The following is a 25,851-nucleotide window of genomic DNA, read 5'->3' as shown; positions in this document are numbered from 1 at the left end:
AAATGTTGTCAGTTTTATTAAAAGTAGATTCCATTTCTTCACACAAGTAAGTTTTGTGTTTTTTAAAGCCCATTTTATTGTATTGTTTCATCAGAGTAAGTTGGCTCAGTGAAACTGTCACTGATAAAAACACGTACAAAATTAGCACCAAACAGCTATAAATGCAGGTAGCCACAGGGACCTTTGCAATATGTACAATCTCCCTTTACACATACACACATATATTTACAGCTAATAAATAACATTGAAAGTCAAAGCATTGCTGATATATATATATAGTGAAGTCTGTAGAATTCAGAGTTCCCAGGGCCATACACTGATCGAATTTATACTTTCTTAAGTTGATGCACCCTTGCTCAAAACCCAAATCCCGAGAATTAATGAATTATAACAATGAAGGGGGATGCCAACAACAAGTCGCACAACATTTTATTTTTAGAGAGAATTCATTCCAAACTGGCTGATGTCAATCACAGCATTCATTCTACTTTGTACAGGCACAATCGTAGCTCTCAGATGAAGGAGTGTTGCGGCACCACTGGAACACTTTCTACTGCAGTGTGTTCTAATGCACCTCTTCATCATTTGCCTTCCAAGCCATGCTAAGGAATAATCATATATGTGGGGCTTCATATGTGAATATGTTTTCAGACACCCACACACATTCACAGTTTGGATTTCCAGTAATAGCCTCTGAAATATTTGACTTCTCTATCATTTTATAATAATATATAGAAAAGCATTCTGAAAATATGAGATCTAGTTTATAAATAAATGTTCACTCACTCTTGACTAGTTGTTAAAAACAACAACTTTCATGACAATTCACGTGGATATAGAAATTGATCCTTTTCATTGTCCACAATGGTTTTAAGCACTTATATGACTGACTGTAACTTTTCTGTTTCTTTACTTAGTAAAAACAACCTTTGTCTAAAATTTGTAGGACTTTGCACGATGCAAAGTTTCATCTTGAACACATATTTTCTTATCATAGTTAGGGAAGAAAGAGACATGCTCGAAGTCTGACTGAAGCATGGCTGAAATAAGCCTAAAATTAAACAGTAACTATCATACATTAAAGGACTTCAATGAATATAATTTTGAAAATCTGATAATAAAATTACGGTATCTTTTTTTTCTCTGTAGTTAAAATTCTGTATCAGCTGATGATAATAGGCTCATTTGAAAAGCCTATCTAGGGGAAAACTATTAAAATATAACCTTGAGACAAAGCAGGAAAAGGAAGGGGAAATACTAAACCATAAACTGTAAAGTTTATTAAGATTTAATTGATCTCAACTTTATATATGTCCTTTAATTTGTAACTTAGTTATGATGCAACCAACCGTAGAGGGTGTTTAAAGGTTCAGTGCTTTATCAACTCTATTCTTCATTTCTATCTCCAAGTCACTAGTTCCTGGTTCACTCTTGAACTACATTCCAATGGCAAGAGGAGAGTAATTCCAAGGAAGTAGGGATTTCGATTGATAAGTAAACGGGTCCTACTCATGCTGCAAAAAATCCTACTTTCTATATTTAGACTTGGAGAAAGCTTTGAGAAGGTTATCAATCTAGAAAATGCAGAATCCCAATTAAAAATGAGATTTTAATCAATTTTAGGCTATGGCTAAACTTACTACATGAAGAGATCTGATTATTTTACCATTTTAAATAACTCATTTTTTTCTCCAAGGACAGAATGCAGTGCTTTTCGTATCTGTTATTTGTCTTAATGTTGGAAGATGTGCTATTTGGCACTATACACCTCAAATTGAATTAGTTTTAATATTTGAGACTGTCTCTTAAAATAACTAATAAGACTAGAGCTGGGGTTAATACTCAGGAAAATTCACTTTTCACCATCTAAAGCACTGGGCGTCTTTTGTAAAAGTTACTTCATTCTTCATAGAATTCATATGCTGTTCTTTCTTCCATAGCTTTGCCAAGTTTCTGAGAGAAAACAGAGGAAGAATGGCAATTTATTATCTGCTTAGTGTTTTATAACCCTCTTCCGTCCCTCACCACCTTCAAGATGAAAAAGCAGTCAACCAGAAGTTCAGAACAAAGGTTGTGAGAATAAACCTACTCAGAGGAAGTGGCAGGCTCATAGGAGTCAAAGACAGTCTAGTATTTACCTAGCCATGTCTCGATAAGAGGAATCCTTTTCAGAAGACTGAATTGAATGATTTCAAAATTTAGCAAGATTTCTTACTTCTAAAACTTGTTAAATAAAATACCTATTTTTTTTTTCCTTTTCTTGTGATGCGAGTCTTCTAAAGAGTTTTACCAGAAGATGAGAGAGAAGCTTTTAGTTCACTGACTTAGTCACAGAGGTGAGAAACGGCAGAAGGTTATTAGTCTGAGTCATAATTACCTCCTAGATAAAGTTCAGGAATAAAAAGAAAAAGAAAAAACTCCTTAAATATTTGTTGTTTCAGTAATCTTATCATCAGATGAAGAACATATCATTAGACTATCTTAGATAAAGTCTTATAACTTACACAAATGTGACAAAAAATACTTGATAGACAGATAAGAGTTGGTTCCTAATTTTTCAAGTGTTTTTTTTTTTTTTTAATTCACATTACAGATTAAAGTTGTGGATGACCTTGGGATAATATATACATAAAAATGTTTGTGTATGTTTGTACATAATATAAATTCATATATAAAACTTCGTATAGGAGTCCCTTTCGAAGAGTTAAAACAAATATGAATCGCCTCAGATTTGTGATGAAGAAAAAAAAGCAATGAAGCTCTTAGTAGAAGTATACACTTAGATAAAAATTCAATTATTCTCCCTGGCTCAACACCAGTAACTATTCTCCCTTTCAAGTTTATCTTGAGCGCTCTTACATTAATGTTTTTAATCCAGATGGCTTCATTTTATCCAAAGTATATATGTCATAAAGCCATAATGTAAAAAACTAAAATAAGGTAAATATTATACATGTATAGAAAAATTCTGAAATCCATACTTATCCATTGATAAACTGTATTATAAAATAGAAATTAAAAATAAAAGAGATATGTCACATAGAGCCTTTAATATGCTTTTTCTGATTAGAGAATTCTTCTGTACTTTTGTCTGTAAATGTAACTGGGGAAGACAAACCAAAAGCAATTAGCTTTTCTATTTCCGGATGATGTTGTGACCAACTTTTCCCATTGTTTTCTCATGTCACTGGCTGGTATGATGTGAGCTAAGCTTTCCCCCTTTATACCTACAACCCTTCAGCACTTGCACCTGGCAGGGGGATGAGTGGAGGAATGGAAGTGGCATACTTTGGGAATTCCAGGAGGGGACATGGTGGAGAGAGAGGCAGTCACATGTTCAGTCTCTACTTAGTACTGACGCTCTGGAAAAATTCAGCCGCCAGCTGCCATGTGGATTAAAAGGTCAGGTAGAAAAGAGCCAGGCAGTTGTTTTGAGGTGGAAAAGAGAACCATCTTCTAAACCCCTAAGTCCATAAGCTTTCCATCTTTGGGTGTTTTGAGCCGGATGCGTGGTGGCTGCCCCTTTGGCTCCCTGTCCTGGAATCTGCTGGCACTCAGAATCAAGGCGGACTCTGGTTTTGGCTGATGGTTCACTCCCCTGGGTACCTCCCAGGAGGAGCTGTGCCTGTAGCCACAGTGATGGCTACAAACTTGTGATATATGCTCTGCACACAGGTCTGTAAAGGGAGCAGGGTTGCAGTGCAGGAAAAAGCAGAAGTGAAGATTTTGTGGTCATTCAAGAAGTAAAATAAAACCTACGAAGTGCACCAGAGATGGCAAAAAGAACAGGAAAAAGAAAATAGAGGAAGTATTGCTAAAAGCAAATGGACAGCTCTAATGTGCGTGCGTGTGTGTGCGTGTGTGTGTGCATGCTCAGTCGCTCAGTTGTGTCCAACTCTTTGTGACCCCGTGGGCTGTAGCCCTCCAGGCTCCTCTGTCCATGGGATTTCCCAGGCAAGAATACTGGAGTGGGTTGACATTTCCTCCTCCAGGGTATCTTCCTGACCCAGGGATTGAACTCACATCTCCTGCGTTGGCAAGCGGATTCTTTACTACTGAGCCATCGGGAAGCCCCCTAATGTGTAAATAGAAGACTTTAAGAAAGACCATCTGAAGGTTCTCATCACAAGACTCAGTCCAAGTCTCTAGTTCAGGGGTGAAGGGCAAAGCATGAAGCAGCATCCTTTGGAGACCAAGTTCAAGATACCCAGAGAGCCTGAGCCCATGATGCTCACCAGCCAGACTTTCTATTCAGAGACTTGTCATGGCATTTCACAAATATCACAGGTGACTTTCCTTTCTGCAGATAAGACATTTTCTCCCGGGAACAGAAGATCACCCTGTGGAAGAAAATGTATGTGAACACAGCATATTGGAACAATAAAAATGACTGTTCAAAAATAAATTCTTCTTTCAGGGTTGTCTGAAACTTACATGATTCTTCTGACTCTTTTGATATTTCCAATAATTAACTATTTATACTCAGGCCATTCCAGTCAGCAACACATCTGAATCAGATGGTTATTTGCGGGCCTAATGCACTGTTCGGCAATAAAGCTCATTCATTAGTATAGACAGGCATACGGATAGCCTGGAGCAGGTTTAAAATCACCAGGCTCTTACCAAAAGATGATACAAGATCAACTTTACCACTTCTCAGTGTCTGCATTAAGGAATTCAGAAAGCAGCCTTCAACTGGCCCTGCTAGAGAAACACTACTTTGTATAGCCTCTCCATTCACAACTTCTTTCCCTCACCTACTTTGGTTATAGAAGAAAATGACAAAGGAGAAATATATTATTGATCCTAATTTAAAGAGTCATTTTTATTTACAATAATGGTATACTGAAGTTTACAAAATCCCTGTACATTCAGTATGAAAGAAAGTGAAAGTATAGTCGCTTAGTCGCGGCCGACTCTGCATTCCCATGGACTGCAGCCTGCCAGGCTCCTCTGTCCATGGAATTCCCCAGGCAAGAATACTGGAGTAGGTAAGCCATTTCTTTCTCCAGGGGATTTCCCAACCCAGGGATTGAACCCAGGTCTCCTGCATTGTAGGCAGATTCTTTACCTTCTGAGCCACCAAGGAGGCACCATTCAGTATAAAAGTTTTAAATCCTCTGAGGCTCTCTATGCATTTCATTTTATAGATCTATGTGGATTTGGGTAGGGGAGAGAGGATGAGATTATCTTGGAATCTCATGCTTCTTGAAGAAGTTGGTTTTTATTTTAATTTTTAAAAATATTTGGCTATATATCTTGGCATGTGGGATCTTAGCTCCCCAACCAGAGATGAAACCCACACCCGCTGCAGTGGAAACTTTCAATCTTAACAACTGAACTGCCAGGGAAGTCCTGAGATTGGTTTTAATCTCTGAATGTCCGAGTGGCATCACTAAGTTTCTCTGCATAACTGTTTTGTGCTTGCAAGAATCAATGTTAAATGAGAAGTTGAGATTCTTGACTTCTAATCTCAGCTTTACTCAATGATTGTGGCAACTCAATGTTGTTTATGTTTTCTTTCCATGAAATGCAGAAATACCATTACTTCTCTAGTATAATAATAAAATAATACTCTTAAAAAATAAGAATAATTATCTAGGTATATAGTTTTAAATGAATTGCATAGAGAGCCTCAGAGGGTTTAAAACTTTTATACTGAATGGGGCTTTCTTGGTGGCTCAGAAGCTAAAGAATCTGCCTACAATGCAGGCAAGCTGGGTTCAATCCTTGGGTATAGGTATATAGTTTTAAAAACAAAGCCTACTAAAGTTTCACCTGAATGTTGGAGGCTCCAGAAATACTATTTCTAGGTAAAGACATTTGAGTGGATCAGAAGTGAATGGAGAAAAATTATTTACTTTTTTTGAGTCTCTCCTGCCTTTACTCTGATCTTCCCAATATCAAAGCCGGGACTGCTCCACCAGTTGGACCAGCTGAAGTAGGAATCGCTAATCCATTTGAGTTTCAACATTAGCAATTCTCCAATATCCACCTCCGTGTAAAGTAGAAAGGAGTATGTCTTATTTGTGGAAACTTCAGGCCTGAATAAAAGATCAACATATTTGGTTAGTTCTGAAAATCAGAATTTTTTCCCTTTTTCTTCCTCCTAAAAGGTAAATAGCTTTATTGTTTGGGGAATATTTTAAAAATGCAAAAAATGTCCAACAAAATACACAAGATGAATGTCAATGGCACTTAGCGTATTTTGAAAGATGGCTACACCCTTTTAAAGTATTCCAACTTTTATCCTAACAATATGAATTATGTAATATAATTCCTAAGAGAAAAAATTCATAAGTCCATCATTTAGAGATATTATTTTCATTTTCATATATTTCCTTCTTATTTGTATTGATATGTGAACATGTGTTTCCTTTGTCACAATCATAGTGTACATGCAATTCTCTATTTTTTCTTTATTCACTTCATGTTTTACCTTCCACTTTTTAACATGCTTTACCTAGTTTTCTATAACTACACTTTTTAGAGGCTAGATTGACTTTATTGATTTGTTGAACCACAATTCACTTAACCATTGCCTCAGTTTTGGACACTTACTTTGCTTCTAATTTATGCTACTGTGGGTAACACTGTAGTGAACATCTTTTGCCTTTTAAAAAATTTAAAGCCTTTAAAAAATCTTTCTGTTGAGTACACCTTTTTTTAGGAGTCCTATGCCAGGGGTCTGGGATCTAATGCCTGATGATCTGAGGTGGAGCTGATGTAATAATAATAAAAAATTAAGTGCACAATTCGTGTAATGAGCTTGAATCATCCTGAAACCATCCCCCATCTCCCGGTCCATGGAAAAATTGTCTTCCACAAAACAGGTCCCTGGTGACAAAAAGGTTGGGGACTGCTATCCTATGCCCTTTCTGTTCCTCAGACTGATGGTCAGGGCAGGTAACAGTGCCATGATAAGCCCCCATGCTGAAGGTAAAATCCTCTGGCTACTTACAGGGTAAAAGGGATGTTCTCGCTCTCAGCCACAGTGCCATACAGAGAGATCTCGAAGGCCTGGTTGGTGTATGTATTACTCTCAGTTCCAGAAAAATGTATCTTTACTTGGTAATGGAAGACTGTAGAGAGAAAATCAGAACAAGCTCTGATCAGTCTTTATGGAAACACCGCAGCACAAACAAGCATGCACTCTCAACAGCAGACTGCATCTTACTAGTGATCAACAGGAAGTGTTCATACATGACTATAAATGTGACTCGGAAAGACTGCTTCATATCTATACAATGCTTACTACTAGAATATTCAGGCTTTGAACTCTACTCCCTTGCAGAAGAGTGTGGTTCTAATGGATAGGAAGAATTCAGGTGTATCTGACTTGGTAAGCAGACCCAGAAAGATCAGGCACTGGGCTTCCTAAATGACTCAGATGGTAAAGAATCTGCCTGCAGTGCAGGAGACTCAGATTCTTAACAAAATGGGAGTGTCTTAGAAGGTTTGGTATATTCTTCCCTCTCAGGACTAGTTCCATTTTCAAATACAGGTGGTTCCTGCCTTCACTTAAAGCAGACTTTGTTGTTTAGTAGTTCAGTCCTGTCCAACTCTTTTTCAACCCCATGGACTGTAGCCCCCAGGCTCCTCTGTCCATGGGCTTCTCCAGGCAAGTATACTGGAGTGGGTTGCTATTTTCTTCTGCAGGAGATCTTCCCAACCCAAGGACTGAACCTGCGTCTCCTGTATTGTAGTCAGATTCTTTACCACTGAGCCACCTGGGAAGCCCCAAAGCAGATTTTAGGAGTTGGCATCCTTTTTCTGCAAAGGATGAGAGTAAAGAGTTCAGCTTTTGCGGGCCAAATAGTCTCTGTCTCAACCCACTCAACTCTGCCATGGAGGCATGAAAGCAACCTTAGTCAATACAGAAATAAATTAATGTGGTTACATTCTAACAAAAGTTTTTTTTAAAGAAGCAGATGATGGGCTGGCATTGGTTCAAGGGCCACGGTTTGATGACTCTGTATGAATGGTTTCAAATGAACTCAGAGCCTGGTACTAATGTGGTGGCCCATGCTAATGGGCACAAGCACAGAGGATGGTGGCAGGCAGAACTGCTGCACAAGGTAGTGCAGTTGTGCCCTGGGCCTTACTAGCAGTGGGAATTAGGAACTCCAGCAAAATGGATTAGTGCAACTTCCCCTCTACCAACAGAAACACAAATGAGGGCTCAGAACTTAGCAACATTGTTTTATCATCTCTATTGCAATGGACAAAATCAGTACATGTGATGCAACAAGCATGATAATAAAAAAATAGGATCAAATCCATTTTCCTATTTATAACAGTCTCCAGCCTACCTTTGTAAGGCATCTGAGAACGAGTCTTCAGGTACATCTTGCTGCTTCTTTTGGCTCTGACCTTGTTGATCTCGTAGCCCATGTTGTTGCAACGGTTCTTTCTGCAGCTTAGGCAGAGACCTTTCTCAAAGGCTTCTTTGGAATTGCACCGGTAGGCCTTACTTGGATTTTCCTCATTCAACAGAGAGTCAATGAAGAGATGAACGGAACGCTCGTGGGAGCACTTCACTAGCTGGTCCACATCTGGGGAAAAAGGAACATTTCAACTCTGTGACAGTTGACAATGAATGTTTCATCTTGCATGTCTAATACAGCTGAGATGTGGTGTTAGAACAAAATGATCTCCTTGATTGTAGGTCCTGTTTAAGGAGGCATTCTTGATAGTAGCTTCTTCCCTACCCCAAGAGTGTTAAAGTTGCCAATTTTATCAGGAATTTTAGACGCTTCTGCTGTCTTATATTTGTGAGTATGTTTACGAAGCTGTAATAAGGACATCCAAGATAGAAGTTGATTTCCCCCAGTTCATGACACCTTTTGCTTATATTGAAAGTATATAATACCTCTAGATGATTCTGGAAGTATATCCCTAGAAACCACATCATAGGTATAATTGCCATATTAACAGAATAATTGAGGAGTGTGTCACTGTTCATGATTTTTACATTAAATTATAGAAATAATAGAATTATTAATAATTATTTCTATAATTTCTATAATTATAAAACATATTATTTATATATTTCTATAAGTGTATAATTATAGAATTATAGAAATAATCAGCAATGTCATAAAAGTACAGTTTTTTATCATAAGCTTTTTTACCAATTAAAAATTAGTAACGTTATGCTGTAAATTCTATAATGTATGCCCCAAACCCAAGAGTATATTGGTTATAGGTAGGTCCCATTGCCCACGAGGTATGCAAAGATCCCTTAAAACAAATCATAATGGCAACCCACTCCAGTATTCTTCCCTGGAGAATCCCATGGACAGAGGAGCTTGGTGGGCTATAGTCCACGGGTCGCAAAGAGTCGGACACGACTGAGCGACTTCACTTTCACTTTAACATGATTATTCAACATTAAAAACTAATATTAAACTGTATTTTCTTCTTAAAAACTTGGAATATTTATTGTTAGGAAATGGTGATTTGTTTTTGATTTGTACATCTCTTTAAAAGGCTGGCAAAAGAAATCTGGACTAATTGACATGTCCTTTACTTTTAGTAGAATTAAAAATAACTCTACTGGTTTTGCACTGTATTCAAAGTTTAATGTGTAGCAAGATAATACTTTATCAAAGGCAAGGCAGTTTTCCTGCCATATCACTGTTTGTTTTTTTCCCTTTTATTATTTCAAATGCAGTTTTCAGTGCAGCTTACAATATAACACAAGATGAAATGCCTATCTGACCCCAGGAAGTATTGAGGCTCCAAGGTGATTGTGGTAAAATGTGACAGACTTCTTCAAAAACACATCTTGGCTAAATGTATATTCAAACTATGTACCTGCGGAGAATGGCAGGGCACTTGGTCAGTAAGAGTTAAGACAACAACTTACATTTAGTTAACTTCTGAATTATATTACCTCCAAGGCCTCTCTCTGCAATCACACGGAGAGCTTCCCCAATGTTACATCCTGGTTGGAAAGTGCCTCCGTTAGGGTAAATGTCAACATGCCCTACTGGTTTTTGGATTCCGATACTTCGGCCAGGTGACCCCCTGGTGAATGTGTGTAAAACGTCTACAAAATCCGCGTCATCAGGAGAAAGGCGACTTGGAGCTTCTGCATACTCGAAGTTAGGTCCAGCTGGATCTAGGCCTTAGAGGGAAAGCAAAAAGTCATCAGAGATTTCTATTTATTTATATATTTGGCTGCATGAGGTCTTAGCTGTGCATGTGGGATCTTTCATTTCATCGCGTGGGATCTTTCCTTTGGGCTGCATGAATTCTCTAGTTGAGGTATGTGGCCTGTTGCTCCACCACACGTGGGATCTTAGTTCCCCATGGAGAGATGGAACCTGTGTTCCCTTCATGCAAGGTGAATTCTTAACCACTAGACCACCAGGGAAGTCACTCAGAGATTTTTTAATTCTCATTAGTTTTAGTCTCCATCAGTATCACCTTAGCATTCCATTGCTCATGATTTGAATGTAACTGGCAGTCACAGATTGTTATCAGCTCCAATTCTGTAGTGACTGAGTTTTAAATTACTGAGATTCATAAGAGAAGGCTTATCTCTTCTTCAAAAATAAAAATTTGAATTTCTCAAACTAATCATTAAGTAACAATTTTCATACAGGATGACTTGATTCCCTTTTGTGAATTATTTCTGTGCCTGGTTAGAAGGCCTGTAAATGGGGCTGGGCTCTTTCTTCCTCTCTACATGGGTCAAACTATCTATTGCCATTGGCCTGGATGACAGGTCTCCTTTTTCCAAATGGCCTCTGGTGTGGGTCCTTTTTTCTTTTCTCCAGTATTGACAGAGAGGTGACAGATATGTGTGCAATACACTATCAAAGCACAGAGCAAAGGGAGGAGGGAAACGGGTTTCTGAGATGCCACTGGGCTTTCTGTGTTTAACTCTGCATCGTTTCTCTTCTTCTGCCAGTAGATAGTGAGCCCATGAGAGCAAGGGTCTGAATTTTATTTTATTCCAGAAAAAGAGCCCTCCCATGTGATAATCAAATGGCCAGGCATACCCAGGAGGGTAACACACATATGCTTGTTTGACAAACATCCTGATTCTCTTTCAGAGCAACAGGCAATGCAGTTCTTTTGCTTTAAGAGAAAATGGCACTGCTTTCTTACCGGTAATCCTGTTGACCTTCTTATTGGTCAGACTTCCTGCAATACCAGCAGCATGGGCCCCAAGGCTGTATCCCAAGAGATGCACATTGCCCAGGGGATAGTTAAATTCATCCTTTGGAAGATGAACAGAAAAAGGAGTTTTACAGTTCTTTGCAAAATATCAATGCTAAAAGTTGAATAGTGTTTCAAATAAATAAATATAATTTTCAAAATAGAGGCAATACTGAAACTTAACTATTTTAATTTCTTGTTACAGGTAAGAGGAACATAGACTATATTGTTGAGATTTTCTGTTTCCTTACTAATATTTCAATTAGAGTTTTCCAAATGTCTGAAATAGAAATGTTGAATTTCCATACATCTGAAAATATATGTATATGTGTATATTTATATATTGGAGTAGGAAATGGCAACCCACTCCAGTATTCTTGCCCAGAAAATTCCATGGGCAGAGGAGCCTGGCTGGCCACAGTTCATGGGGTCACAAAGAGTTGGACATGATTAAGTGACCAAGCACCATATTTATATATAGGTATTTATATATATATATATATATACACACACACACACACATACAAATATATATTTAACTCATCATTTTCTACTCAAATACCCTGTGTTACTTTATTCTTTAAGGTTACTCAAGCAATGACTTAAAATCGGAAAGTATTACAGAATATGGGACACATATGGGCCAGCCTTCTCATTCAACAGATGAGAAGTCTGAGTTCCAGGAATGTGATCTGATTTGCCCAAGTTCACTCTCCTGGTTAGCAAAAGAGTCAAGAAAAGAACTTCTATCTTTTAATGATCGATTCAATAAACTGAGCTTATTTTTAAGTACTTGGCTTAAATAATGGCTTGTGAAAGTATTATCTTCATTTCAACCCCAAGATACTTTCCAAAGGTAATTTTCAGAGGATGACCTCAGAGAGTCAAAGTGAATAAAGCTCCTGACCCTCAGCTACTTCATATCCTACACACTTTTCCTGCATTTTTTTCCCCTAGCTCATCTCCATCACTCCTCCAACTCTCAACAAAAATTCAGATCTTTAATCCACACTAAGGAATAAGTAATATTAAAATTTTCATCAAAAGATTGGTATTCTAACAGGTCAAAGCCTGGATAAAATTTCCATGTGCCAGGCAACTGGTAAAGAAGGATTTGGCAGAACATGAGATCTTTCCTCTGCCCTGAAATAACAAGCTTTTGTCTGTTCTGCCCACTTAGTTCTTGGTCTCAGCAAATCTATTCACCATGAAAATATCAAAGGACAGTGCAGGGCAGGACTATGCTTTATGGATTTTATAGTGTTATCATTTTTTATCATAATGCTACTTTTAGCTGAAAAAAATAATGTCTATGCTTATTCTGAAGATATGAGTTGATCCCCAAAATATCTATATCTAAATGTAAAAGAATAAAGGGCTTCCCTGGTGGCCCAGATGGTAAAGAATCTGCCTACAATGTGGGATACCCAGGTTCGATGCCTAAGTCAGGAAGATCCCCTGGAGGAAGGCGTGGCAACCCACTCCAGTATTCTTGCCTGGAGAATCCCATGGACAGAGGAGACTGGCAGGCTGCAGTCCACGGGGTTGCAAAGAGTCAGACACGACTGAGCGAGTGACACTTTCTCTTTTTTTCCACAAAGGAACAGAAACCAGTCGTTAGTTCAGCTCTAGCCAACTGGTCTGTTCTGGATATACAAGGCTCTTTCCCTCAGTCTTACCGCCATCCAGTTCATAAACTTGGCCACATCCTGTCCCACCAGCTTGGTGTACCCTGCAGACACTGGATAATGCTGCTGGGCCCGTGACAGCCAGTCCACCACGATGACGTTGGAGTCTGGTTCCCTCTTGTATAAGGCAGCCACAAGTTTTGGCACCCAACTCTCATACATTCCTGTCACCTGAGGAGGATGATACAAGCATCCTTAAAATGCCCACCTACAACTTGTTATATTAATAGATACATATGTCAACCTCATATATTAAATGGGGGGAAAATCCATAGGAAGCCCATTGGTTCATCAGTAAAACTTCAATAATTTATAGTATTGAAAGGAAAGATCAGTCTGAATAAGTTAAAATTTACAGTAGAATGACAGACTATTTTAAAAGAAATTTAGTTTAAATACTTTCAATTGGGTTAATAAATATTTCCCAACAGAAATATTTTGGGGAATGTGAGTATCGTTTTTTTCTTTTTTTTCATTTTCTTTTTTAAGTTTTTAATTAGAGGATAACTACTTTACAATATTATAATGGCTTCGACCATACATCAACATAAATCAGTCATAGGTATATATAGGTCCCCCCGCTTTGAACCCTCCCACCTCTTTCCCCATCACACTCCTCTAGGTTGTCACAGAGCACTGGCTTTGGGTTCCTTGTGTCATACATCAAACTCTCACTGGCTATCTGTTTTACATATGGTAATGTATATGTTTAAATGCTTTTCTCTCAAATCATCCCACCCTCTCATTCCCCCACTGTGTCCAAAAGTTTGTTCTTTCTGTATGTGTTGCCTTTGCTGCCCTGCAAGGAGGATTGTCATCATTGCTGTCTTTCTAGATTCCATACCTTTATTCTTATAAAGGGTTATTTACATACAAAATTTGATGTGATAGTGAACAAAATAGTTTTAAACATACTATTCTAACAGAAGATAATTTTATTTAGCCATCTCTTAATACATTAGAAATTTATTAGTTTCAGCTCAGACTTTTTCACCATCCTTTCAAATTCTTGATTATCAGAGTACAAATTAATGAGGTTTAATGATCAAATTTCCAAAATTATGAGATTGGTCTTGTTTTGGAGATAAGCAAACTGCTATCTATAATTCTTTGCTTCTTGTTGATAAAGGCCCCCAAATTCAAAGTGGAAAGATTTATGCCATCAAAGAGGAGACACTGAACATCTTGGCAAATATGCTTATTTTAAAATAATTGAACACATTAAAAAAAATACAGATGACAAAATTCCATGCCATCCCGCCAGGAGCCTATACATAGCAACAACCTTTATTATTATTAATTTTTGTATTTGTTTTCTTTTTAAAAATTTATTTATTTTTTAATTGGAAGATAATTGCTTCCTAATATTGTGTTGTTTTCTGCAATATATCAACATGAATCAGCCATATACTTCCATTCTGTTTAATCTATTTTGTAGGATAAAACATTAAAACATGAACTCTCGATTCACGCCTGACACTAACAAAGTGGACAAATTTTCACCACATTGCTGTGCTTTGTAGAAGGAAAAAGCAAGCCTGGGACTCAGGAGATGTTGGTTCCAATCCCAGTTCTTCCCCTAATTACGTCTATGAACACAGGCACTGTTTTAACCTTGTCAGGGCACCTATGAAACAAAGGGATCAGACGATCTGGAAGTTACTCTCCACTCCTAAATGTCTTCTTGTGACATTTTGGTTCCCAATCTATTTGCAGTGATAAAAGGCCAGCTCTATCAGCTATATGGAAACAGTGACAGACTTTATTTTCTCGGGCTCCAAAATCACTGCAGATGGTGACTGCAGCCATGAAATTAAAAGACACTTGCTCCTTGGAGAAAAAGCTATGACCAACATAGACAACATATTAAAAAGCAGAGACATTACTTTGCTGACAAAGGTCTGTCTAGTCAAAGCTATGGTTTTTCCAGTAGTCATGTATGGATGTGAGGGTTGGATTATAAAAAAGCTGAGCACCGAAGAATTGATGCTTTTGAGCTGTGGTGTTGGAGAAGACTCTTGAGAGTCCCTTGGACTGCAAAGAGATCAAACCAATCAATCCTAAAGGAAATCAGTCCTTAATATTCATTGGAAGGACTGATGCTGAAGGTAAAACTACAATACTTTCGCTACCTGATGAGAAGAATTGACTCGTTGGAAAAGACCCTGATCCTGGGAAAGACTGAAGTCAGGAGGAGAAGGGGCCGACAGAGGATGAGATGGTTGGATGGCATCACCGACTTGATGGACATTGAGTCTGAGCAAGCTCTGGGAGTTGGTGATGGAGAGGGAAACCTGGCATGCTGCAGTCCATGGGATCACAGAATCAGACATGACTGAGTGACTGAACTGAACTGAACTGATGAGCTATCTCAAGCACGAAGAGAAAGCAAAGCCAAAAAAGCACAAAGGTGATGTGAGATCACTAGGAACATGCTGGAATCTTCTATGAACACATCTCTGTGTGGCTGCTTCCAGTCAGGGTGCAGAGCCCGGGTCTTTGGAAGAACCAGATGCAATGCCCGCCCAGCATAAAACCCTAAAAATTGGTGCTGCCCTATCTTTCTCCTCTCTCGTAGGTTGAAGGCTAACCACCGTTTGCAGCTGCCTTTCCAGAGAGGATGATGTCATTTCTCCAGAACACAATGCTAATCACTCTTCCTTTTAGCCAGGGTGAGGAGCTCCAATCCAACATCACAATTAGAACCCTGTACTTAAACACAAGCAGGTGGCCAAGCTCCAGGACATCTGTGGCTGCACTGCCTCCTGGGAAGTGTCCTGGGCACCCTGCATGCTAAGCATTCCCTTGGGTTTCTCATGACAAGGCTGCAGAACCTCCTCACTTAGTCCCATACCCTTAAATGGCTGAGCAGCTTACCTCAGATAAGGCAGGAAAATCTTATTTTCTCTCAACCCCTATTATAAGTTTTTTCTGTACTATCAGTGCTTCTGAGTTGGGCAGTCTGTCAAAGGGCAAGGAACCCAACCTACCCCTACAGCGACTGATACTTTTAGTAACGGCCTAACAATCTTATCCTTTCTTTTTAAAATTTAACATAAGATACGTTTATAAGAAAAAACTATCAATTTTAAGAAAACTATCAATAACCTCAGATATGCAGATGACACCACCCTTATGGCAGAAAGCAAAGAGGAACTAAAGAGCCTCTTGATGAAGGTGAAAGAGAAAAGTGAAAAAGCTGGCTTAAAACTCAACATTCAAAAAACGAAGATTATGGCATCCAGTGCCATCACTTTGTGGCAAATAGATGGGGAAACAATGGCAGACTATTTTCTTGGGCTCAAAAATTACCGCAGATGGTGACTGTAGCCATGAAATTAAAAGACGCTTGCTCCTTGGAAGGAAAGCTATGATCAACCTAGAAGCATATTAAAAAGCACAGACATTACTTGGCCAACAAAGGTCTGTCTAGTCACCTACGATTTTTCTAGGAGTCATGTATGGATGTAAGAGTTGGACTATAAAGAAGGCTGAGCACTGAAGAATTGATGCTTTTGAACTGTGGTGTTGGGGAAGACACTTGAGAGTCCCTTGGACTGAAAGGCGATCCAACCAGTCAATCCTAAAGGAAATCAGTCCTGAATATTTATTGGAAGGACTGATGCTGAAGCTGAAGCTCCAATACTTTGGCCATCTGATGTGAAGACAAAAGACCACTCATTAGAAAAGATCCTGATGATGTGAAAGATCAAAGGCAGGAGAAGAAGGGGACGACAGAGGATGAGATGATTGGATGGTTTCACCGACTTGATGGACATGAGTTTGAGCAAGCTCTGGGAGATATTGAAGAACAGGTAAGCCTGTCATGCTACAATCCATGGGGTCACAAAGAGTCAGACACGACTGAGTGACTGAACAGTAATAACAACCCAACAAAGGACTGGAAAACAAGGACCCACCTTCTTCAGTTCCAAAAAGGTAATATTTCCTACCTTTTTTTCTTCTCAGTTTCCTTAAATCAGTACTAATTTTTAATAGCTTTGATTCACAGGCACACACAGAGAAGGCAATGGCACCCCACTCCAGTACTCTTGCCTGGAAAATCCTATGGATGGAGGAGCCTGGTGGGCTGCAGTCCGTGGGGTCGCTAAGAGTCTGATACGACTGAGCGACTTCACTTTCACTTTCCACTTTCATGAACTGGAGAAGGAAATGGCAACCCACTCCAGTGTTCTTGCCTGGAGAATCCCAGGGACGGGGGAGCCTGGTGGGCTGCCATCTATGGGGTCGCACAAAGTCACACACGACTGAAGTGACTTAGCGGCAGCAGCAGCACAGGCACACAGCTGCCCTTGAAGTCTTCCTTGACACCTGCACCCGGTGGTCCCACTGAAGAAGCCAGGTTGTTCACTGAAATGCCTAGATGAGTTGTTGCACAGACCACCTAGTTCTGCAGAGTGAAACAGTCCCATAGCCAGTGGCCCAGCCTCTGAGCCCAGGCACTCAAAAATGTCAGGACACATGTGAAGAATATAAGTAGTCTTATTAAGCAGTGGGGCTAATGATAGAAATTACCACTATCTACTGATACTGGGTGAGTCATGTCATCTTAGTGTGAGGAGCAAATACTTTTCAAAAATTCCTAAATTACAAAATTCTCTCAGGGACAAGTTGAGATACCTGAGATACTTAATTTATTTCTGTCATATGAATGTTAAGCTTAAACTTTTTAGAAAAGTATTAAAAGCTAAGTTCTAAATATAGCCAAAATGTGTCTAAAATAACCAAAGATTATATTTTCTAATATAAACCTCTTAAAATGTAAAAAAAATCTATGGCAAAAATTTAAAAATGCAACTTTATCATAAGATATATAATATGCTCCTGAACTCTAACAAATATATGTGTTTTGTTAAAATAAATATTCCTGTGAAATCCGTTAGTTGTTGCTTTCATCTTTATAAAAGTAATAGCAATTGTCCTACACTGTCAATAACAAAGGCACTTAAGTTATGTATGAAAAAAAAAATCAGGAGTAGAAAGAGCAACCAATAGTTGATTCATCTCATTAAAGTTAAGTATCTATTACCACATTCACAAACTCTGGACATAATGGAAAGATAATATTTCTTTAAGCATCAATTTTATCTAAGTTCTTTTTAATGAGCTATAAAAATCTGTTCATTAAGGATTGAAAATATTGAAAACAAATTAGTTAAGTAAGAACTATACCATATAAAGGGACTAGCTGGTATATTTAAAGAGAACTACTTTTTTCATATTCTTGAAAAGTAAATATAAGCAGTTTTCACCTTTGCTAATCATCTTGCATGACAGTTCCCTGGCTAGCCCTCTTTCATCTCTAGAAAAGCTCCCTAAAGTTTACAGTTGGAGAATGTTGGGAGAGGAGGGACGTCCAGTCTAAATTCATTTTTTTAACAGATCAGTAAACTGAGGCCCAGTGGTGAGAAGTGGCTGGATCCAGTCACAGAGCTAGAGAATGGCAAAGCAGAACACAAACAGTCTCTTCCTTCCACCCTAGCCCTCTCCTCCCTCTCACAGGTCATCTTCCTTAGGAAAGGACTTGGGCGATGCACCGGACGAATCAGGATCATGCCAGGTCTCCACCGGTTCCTCTAACCTACACTCTGCTCTGTACTTGAGCAAAGGCTAGGGGAATGGCCAGTTTGAGGTCACAGCTAGGCACCATGGTAAACTGAAGGCTGGCACTGTCCAGAGGAAGTACCCATGTGGCTTTTCTTATACACTTTTTAAAAATTTATTTTTAATTGAAAGATAATTACTTTACAGTATTGTGTTGATTTCTGCCGAACATTAACATGCATCAGCCATAGGTATATCTATGCTCCCTCCTTCTGGAACCTCCATCCCACCTCTCTCCCTATCCCACCCCTCTAGGTTGTTATAGAGCCTAGTGTGAGTTCCCTGAGTCATACAGCAAATTCCCATTGCCTCTTTTACATATGGTGATGTATGTTTCCATGTTACTCTCTCCATACATCCCACCCTCTTCTTTCTCTCTCTCCCATGTGCATAAGTCTGTTCTCTATGTCTGTATCTCTGTTGTTGCCCTGCAAATAATTTTATCAGTACCAGCTTTCTAGATTCCATACATAATGCGTTTTTCTCTTTCTGACTTACTTCACTCTGTATAGTAGGCAACTTGTTGCTTTAGATTCCTCAATCCCCACCTGAGCCAGAACTGTTTTTATTCCAGTTTAAAGCAAAGTTATCACTGGGTTCCCATCACTCACTGGGCTCTCAACAAGCCTGTTAGAATGCTTAGTTCATGCCAGTCTACTCCTACCTAAAGAAGAGCCTTCCTTACCGTCCAGCCATGGATCACCACAAAGGTTTTGCTGCTGTGGTTGAAGTGACAGTTAGCCACAGATTCCGTCACTCCAGGAATGAGGTGGCAAGTGTCCTCAGCTGTGTCTTCGGGAGTCCTGAGAGCAAATTTACTTTCAATGTCTCTAAAATCTTTTCCTCCTGTAATCCCTGAAAATGAAAAATTGGATAGGAGGTTAATTAGAGGGTGGTTTGTTTTATTTGCTGGACTAGTGTGCTTTAGATTCACAAGCAAATACCACTAATGCTATTTTTGTTTCTAAAGTAAAAAAAAAAAAAAAGAAAGAAAGAAAGTAGATTGCAAGAGAATGGTTGATCCTCCAGTGGTACTCAAAGTTGAAAGTGCTCCAGTGCTCAGTTGTATCTGACACTTTGCAGAGGCTAAGATAGTTGAATGGCATCACCAACTCAATGCACATGAGTCTGAGCAAACTCCGAGAGACAGTGAAGCACAGGGAAGCCTGGTATGCTGTAGCTCTTGGGGTCACAGAGAGTCGGACATAATGACCAAACAACAAAAACAAGCAACAACAAAGCTTGTTTGAGGGAAGACTGTTTCCTTTTCCTAGCATTATTTTTAAAAATTTTAACAAGAAGAAAAGTTGGAAGCCTGGGGAAATTTTGTATGGAATTATTCCTCCCCACATGGCAAGATACGTCATTTCAAAATTGCTTTAGTGATTTGTTCAGAAATATCTGTGCTATGTATGAATTATGATTAATTCTTTCCCCTAATATTTCTTTCCTCACTTATGTCTTCACAGACATCCACACAAAACCAACGCTTAAAATACTACAGCAGAGGCGGTTTTGGAAAGAATCCACTCTTCATTGTTAAGCCCCGACTGAGTCAGGAGAGAAAGAAAACTCTGGCCTATTTTTGAGTCTCTGGACAATACTTCTAAATGTTGATGAATCTTCACAGGGTATTTGTAGGAAGTACATACTATATCATAGTAAACATTTTAAGTAAATTTTAAGTAAATTGTATTGCAATTTACTTTTGATTTTGCCCAAGAAGTTATTTTACTGTTAGAAACTGCCTTAGAAAATTTCAAACTAGGTTAGTTTCACCCACATCACTCTGTATCAAATAATTTATGTTTCCCTTCTTAACAGTCTTGTTTTAACATGTTCGATCAGCAAGCTTTTTAAAGCAGAAATAACCTGAACAATCTGGCAGACAGATCTCGCCCACCACCTGGTTGCCAAGCTGATATTTAAGATTATTGCTATGCATAACTCCAGAGGATAACAGTCACTTTTAGTCTATTTTTTTCTAGAGTTATGGAACATGGTGGCCCTAGAGTTGCTGGTGGTTTTGAAATGACTAAGAATAGTCTTCAAAATTATTAAGGCAGGATTTGTATATTTCTATGAAAAAGAAAAGTCTATTAAACCTTTAACTCTTGTACCAGATTACCATATGGATCACTCAAGAGCTCCAATTTCCCACAACCATCATTTCTATGGGCTACATAGCTTGTAAAGAAAAATAGAAGAAAATTCATACATTTGCAAGAAAATTTGTATCTGGAAACTTCTGTTTCACTTTTCATGGATTTTTTTTTTAAGCTACAGAAAGCATAATGAAGCCTTTGACAAGAAAACAGTACCCCTCTATATGCTATGTGATGTTTTCAATTCTTTGTCTATTCTGTATATGAAATTATAGATGCTACTGGCGTTTAATCAGTCTTTCCCTCTCCTTGGTGTTCTGACACATACCAAAGGTATTTTCACATACCTGGTTGTTTGTAATCCCTTAAGAATGTCTTGGCATTCTAAAGATGAGTATGGTTTCCCAATTTCTACCAGCCCTCATACAACTGACTTAGGCCAGGAAGAGTTAGGGAGAAGGATGGACCCTGACTGTGGGTCAACAGTATGTTTAGTCATCATAATATATACACTGGGGATTGCTCCTGGCTGGCAGACTGAACTGATTTGACTCAACTGCTACTAAGGAAATTATTGTTTTTTATACATGGAAATGATAATAGAAGGACCTTTCACTAGATCCCCTTAGAAGTAAAGCCACCTTAGAATAGTGTGTGTTACAGGGGCAGTTGCCTAACATTTAATCCTTTTTAAGGCCTCTGTTCTGAATTTGACTCATCATATTAGTAACATCACATCATGAGATGTGTCCTGATCAAACACTAAGGAGAGATTTGGGGGCATCAGGTAAGTTACAAGTCAATGCATTTCTTGACTATGTAATCTTCTCACAGAGATGAAATTAGGTCAAGTCCAAACCCTTTAAAGGAATACTTATAGAAGGTACATTATAGGAGGAGCATTGAGCATCCTAGAAAAGTGACTCTAAAGGCAGTTCACAGTTATCAGATAAATAAGATTAACATTTATATGAAGACATGAGGTATATGAGCTCAATTATAATGCCATTCTCTAAAAGTTTTTACTTCCTTCCTTTCTCTGTTTGTTTTCCCTCTCTGACACACACAAACATACACTCCTAAAGAAAGTCATCAGTAATTCATTTCTTCTCTGAGGCTGATGGTCATAATTATCAGCTCACCTTCTATAGAACGCTGACTCCCCGCTCCCCATCAAAAAAAAAAAAGGTTTGGGGAAAAAAATCATTGTTGCTATCTGAATGAACTGATTGGAGTTTTCAGACATTCCAATGTAGACAAGACTCTTGCTTACCTAACAAGCAGATTTACTTTCCAATTTTATAAAAAAAAAAGTTTGCAAAAATATCAGCTGTAAACTCTACAGCCTAATTTCTCCTCCTGAAATAAAGCAAGAAAGGATGGTTGAGCTAAAAATACACTGCCAGAAAGAAAGTGAACATTTCCTGCTGCCAAGTTTTCCCCGGTGCCTGACTCCCACCTTTCCATACATTAATCAGTCATGCTCTTGCTGAGCTCTGCTTCATTTGAAGGTGCTCTGTGCCATTTTGCTGTCATCACTCATCATGTTTAACTCAGATATTAGCCTAGAAATTCGCTATGGCCAGTCAAACAGACTTGTAGCTACTGAGCTCTTCAAATTTCCTAATGAGGCCATGCAGAGATTGTGGTGGCTCCAAGAAAAAAAAAGAGCCTGAGGGCAGTGCCCATATCCTCATATTTTTCTTAGAAATCGAAAACAGAGAAGTATAGTCAGAGCCCAGAGGTGGTGGTACTTGCCATTCCCTCCTCACACTTGTTCCTTTCTACTCTGAATGTCTCACATTCCTGCCTAAATTAGTTTGGAGGAGAGAGCAGAGAGTTGCTGTGATAGAAGAGGCATAATATAAAGAGGGGATGGGGCTTAGAGTGAGAGTGGGAAGGAAGGATGAGGGGGATTAATTTCAAGTCTATTTCCAAATAATTCCTCCCTTACAAAGCATTTATAGCTAGGAAAAACATAGATTGATTAAATTCCAATTTAATTCCTTAATCACTTGTGTCTATTTGCATGGAAGAGTAAGGAATTAAAGGGTCTAAGAGGATTTTGAGTCTGGTCTAAATTCCTCATTTTAGGACTGAGGAAGCAAAATCCAGAGAGGTGACACTAACTAGCCCAGTAATTTAGGGTCCTGAATCTCTCAGGGAGAGAGAAAAATCTTTAAAACCGTGAATGACACTTACTTGTATGTGTTTCTGGTCTAAGTAACATTATCCCGTGCTATACTATCTGAAACAAGAATTTGGACTTTGTTCCAACCATTTTCTCAGATAGTGTAAAACACACATGCTACTTGGTAAGATGTTTGCCTGTGTGTCTGGTCAGTCGCCCTAGTTCTGTAGGACTCTGTGGGACCCCATGGACCCTAGCCTGCTGGATTCCACCATCCATGGGATTTTCCCGGCAAGAATACCGGGCTGGGTTGCCATGCCCTCCTCCAGGGAATTTTCCTGACCCAGGGATCAAACCCATGTCTCCTGAGTCTCCTTTCTCCTGATGCTGGGATAGACTGAAGGCAGTGGGAGAAGGGGACAACAGAGGATGAGATGGTTGGATGGCATCACCAACTCCCTGGACACGAGTATAAGCAAACTCTGGGAGGTGGTGAAGGACAGGGAAGCCTGGTGTGCTGCAGTCCATGGGGTTGCAAAGAGTCGGACACGACTTAGCGACTGAACAACAACAAATTGAACCTCCAGTGTTCTCAAACTGATCTGACAGAAAAGATACTTTTATCAGCTTTCCTTTTTTTAACCTATGAAAAATGCTATTTCATGTACATCAGAAACTAACACAACATGGTAAAGCAACTTTACTCCGACTTAAATAAATTAAAAATGTTATTTCACAACTCTGTGCTGAAATAGCAAAGTCAGGGACAAACTTGGCAGCAAAGTCAGAGACAAACTTCACTATAAAATGAGCCACTGCAGGACGTGCCGCCTGAAAGCACATCCAGGAGACACGCCCTAACTGCAATTCCACCAAAGAGAAAAGAAAACGTTGCCTCTTTTTATGACTTGCTTCAGCTGCCTTTTTAGTTCTGCTGTGTGTTAGCTGAACCAAGGCTCAAGTTACACAGGCTGCCTCTATTGTGGGCAGGTCTCGGGCTGGGCGCTCTTTTTCCCTGCAGTAAACTCACATCTGGCCTGGACGCCTTATCCCTGGTGAGCGGTGACTGGGGTTCCGCCAGTGGCCTCCCCGCGGCGCCCAAGAAGCCCCAAGAGCTCGGACCGCACCGCGGGGCAGGGCGCCCGCGTCGGGCTCAGCTCCGAGAACAGTCCGAGGACAGTAAGGGTAGCCAAGCGCAAACCTGGCAATCTCCAAGTCAGCGGTCAGATTGCTGGTCGCTCTGCCAGGTTTTTCACGGCGCGGGGTGGGGGTGAGGGGAGCGGTGGTCAACCCTTCAACAGGTTTGCTGGCAGCTAAGTAAAGCCGAGGGTACAAGAGCGGAAAATGGACAGCTTCCCCGGCGCGCCAGTGCGTGCAGGACCCCGCGTGCCCAGGACTTCGCGCCCCGCGTCCTCTCCTCCACGTCCCTCCACGTGGAGACCAAGAGTGCCCAGAGCTGGGGTCAGTGCCCCCCCCGCTCCACTACGGGCCGGCTTCTCCAGAAGGGCCACTTTTTACTCGCGCTCTCCCTGGCTGGGGCTGAGCTGCGACCAAGGCCAGGCCAGGGTCACCTTGGCCCCCTTCATTTCATTCCAGGGCCCCTGCAAGAGGAGAGGTTAAAGCAGGTCACCGCGGGCAGAGCCCTTCCTCCCGCCTCCGGGCCCCGCCCCTCACACTCTACCCGACCTACCCGGCTCATTTCCCTGTAGAGCCCAGGCTCCAGGGAACTCAGCCGCAGCTGGAGTAGAGAGGACTGCGCGCGAAAGAGAGAAAGGGGTGTTGGGAGCCGCCCCAGAGAGATCGGAGGACAGGTCTCCTCCGTGCTCCTTCTAGATCCCGCCCCCGCGACCCTTTCTGAGGCAAGCGCTCGGGCTAGGAGAGGCCCCGGTGCTCATCGCAGCCCCTTCCTACTTTCTTTCCTTCTCATCCTCACAACGTGTGCAAATGGCCACTGAGCCTATTCTGCAAGTGGGGAGTCTGCGCGCAAAAAACTTACTGTCGGCGGCGACCAGCCCTCCGCGGGAGACGGTCAGACTCTGCAGCCACACGCTCAGAGCCAGCAGAAGCAGGGCCTTGCTCTCCATCTCGGGGGATGTCCCTCTGTAGGAGATGCAGGGCACCGGGCGCGAGCGCGGACAGAGCAGTAGAACCGCTGAGCCCGAGGCGGCAGCAGGCTGGAGCAGCGGTCTGGCGCGGAGCAAGTCACCCTTTAAAGGGGAGGGTGGGGAGCTAGAAGCGGCAGGTTTCCTCGGAGGAGGAGGAGGTGGGGGAGGAGAAAATGAGTCTGACACTGTTTCCACTCCACGGCTGCTTATGTGATTGGAAATATGCAAATAAACCTCATCACCTATTGGCTATAAAATCATAAGTTGGGGGGAGGATACTAAATTCACTTTCAAATATTTGAGCAAACTGAAATGCGGTTCAACTCTGCAAGGGAGAAGAAGGGGAAAGGGCAGAAGGAAAAATTTTACTTTCTCTAGGAGGGCAATTTGCTTTTCCTAAGGGGTCTGGCTCTCTTGGGTCCCCTATACAAACACCAAACAAAGGTTTTTATGGCTTTATGTGAAATACTCTGTAATCATCTGTTTTCTAAGAAAGGGAAGTTAAGTTGTTAAACTACATTTGGGCAATACCCAGCTTCTTTTGATGGCTCCTGTTTGTAACTTGCAGTGTCTGTTTGTTTTGTTTTTTGTTTGCCCCCTCCCCCGCCAATTCTCCTGGACAACGTCAATCTAAGGACCCATGGACACACGTTTTTCTGCAGCTTGAACTTGCACAGTCTGGTATTTTAACTTCGGTAAAATGGATTGGCTTATGTAGTTGAGAAAAGCCCTCTTGCTCTAACTAGTTTCTAATTTTTGCCTTAATGCAAGTTATACTCAATCCTCAAACTCATCAAGAAATGCAAAGTAACATTTTATCCTCAGAGGCAGAATGTTGAAGCCAGACAGCCTGAAAGTGTATTGTTATTTAAGTGAAAGAAGCCAGTCACAGATGATGCACATCCTATTATTTCCTTTGCATAAAATGTCCACTAATAGGCAAACCTTAGGGACAGAGAGTAGATTAATGATTACCTAGTGCTGGGGACTAGAGGAGGCAGGAGAATGGAGATGATTTTGGAGGG

General features: G+C 40.2%; 1 protein-coding gene across 1 annotated transcript; it reads right to left on the bottom strand.

Annotated features, from left to right (window-relative positions):
* LPL (lipoprotein lipase) lies at positions 1 to 24,922 on the bottom strand. The gene is made up of 10 exons (XM_052644645.1): positions 24,718 to 24,922; positions 19,171 to 19,340; positions 12,852 to 13,031; positions 11,122 to 11,233; positions 9,899 to 10,132; positions 8,313 to 8,555; positions 6,962 to 7,082; positions 5,862 to 6,044; positions 4,236 to 4,340; positions 1 to 1,953 (listed from the first exon to the last, which is right to left on the bottom strand). Coding segments are annotated over exons 1-10 (1,437 nt in total). The 5' UTR covers positions 24,806 to 24,922; the 3' UTR covers positions 1 to 1,952.
* Positions 24,923 to 25,851: the final 929 nt, after the last annotated feature.

This window comes from Budorcas taxicolor, chromosome 8 (assembly GCF_023091745.1).
Source record: "Budorcas taxicolor isolate Tak-1 chromosome 8, Takin1.1, whole genome shotgun sequence".
Lineage (NCBI taxonomy): Eukaryota > Metazoa > Chordata > Mammalia > Artiodactyla > Bovidae > Budorcas > Budorcas taxicolor.
Note: the sequence above shows the minus strand (reverse complement) of the source record. Positions and strands in the feature narration are given on the sequence as shown.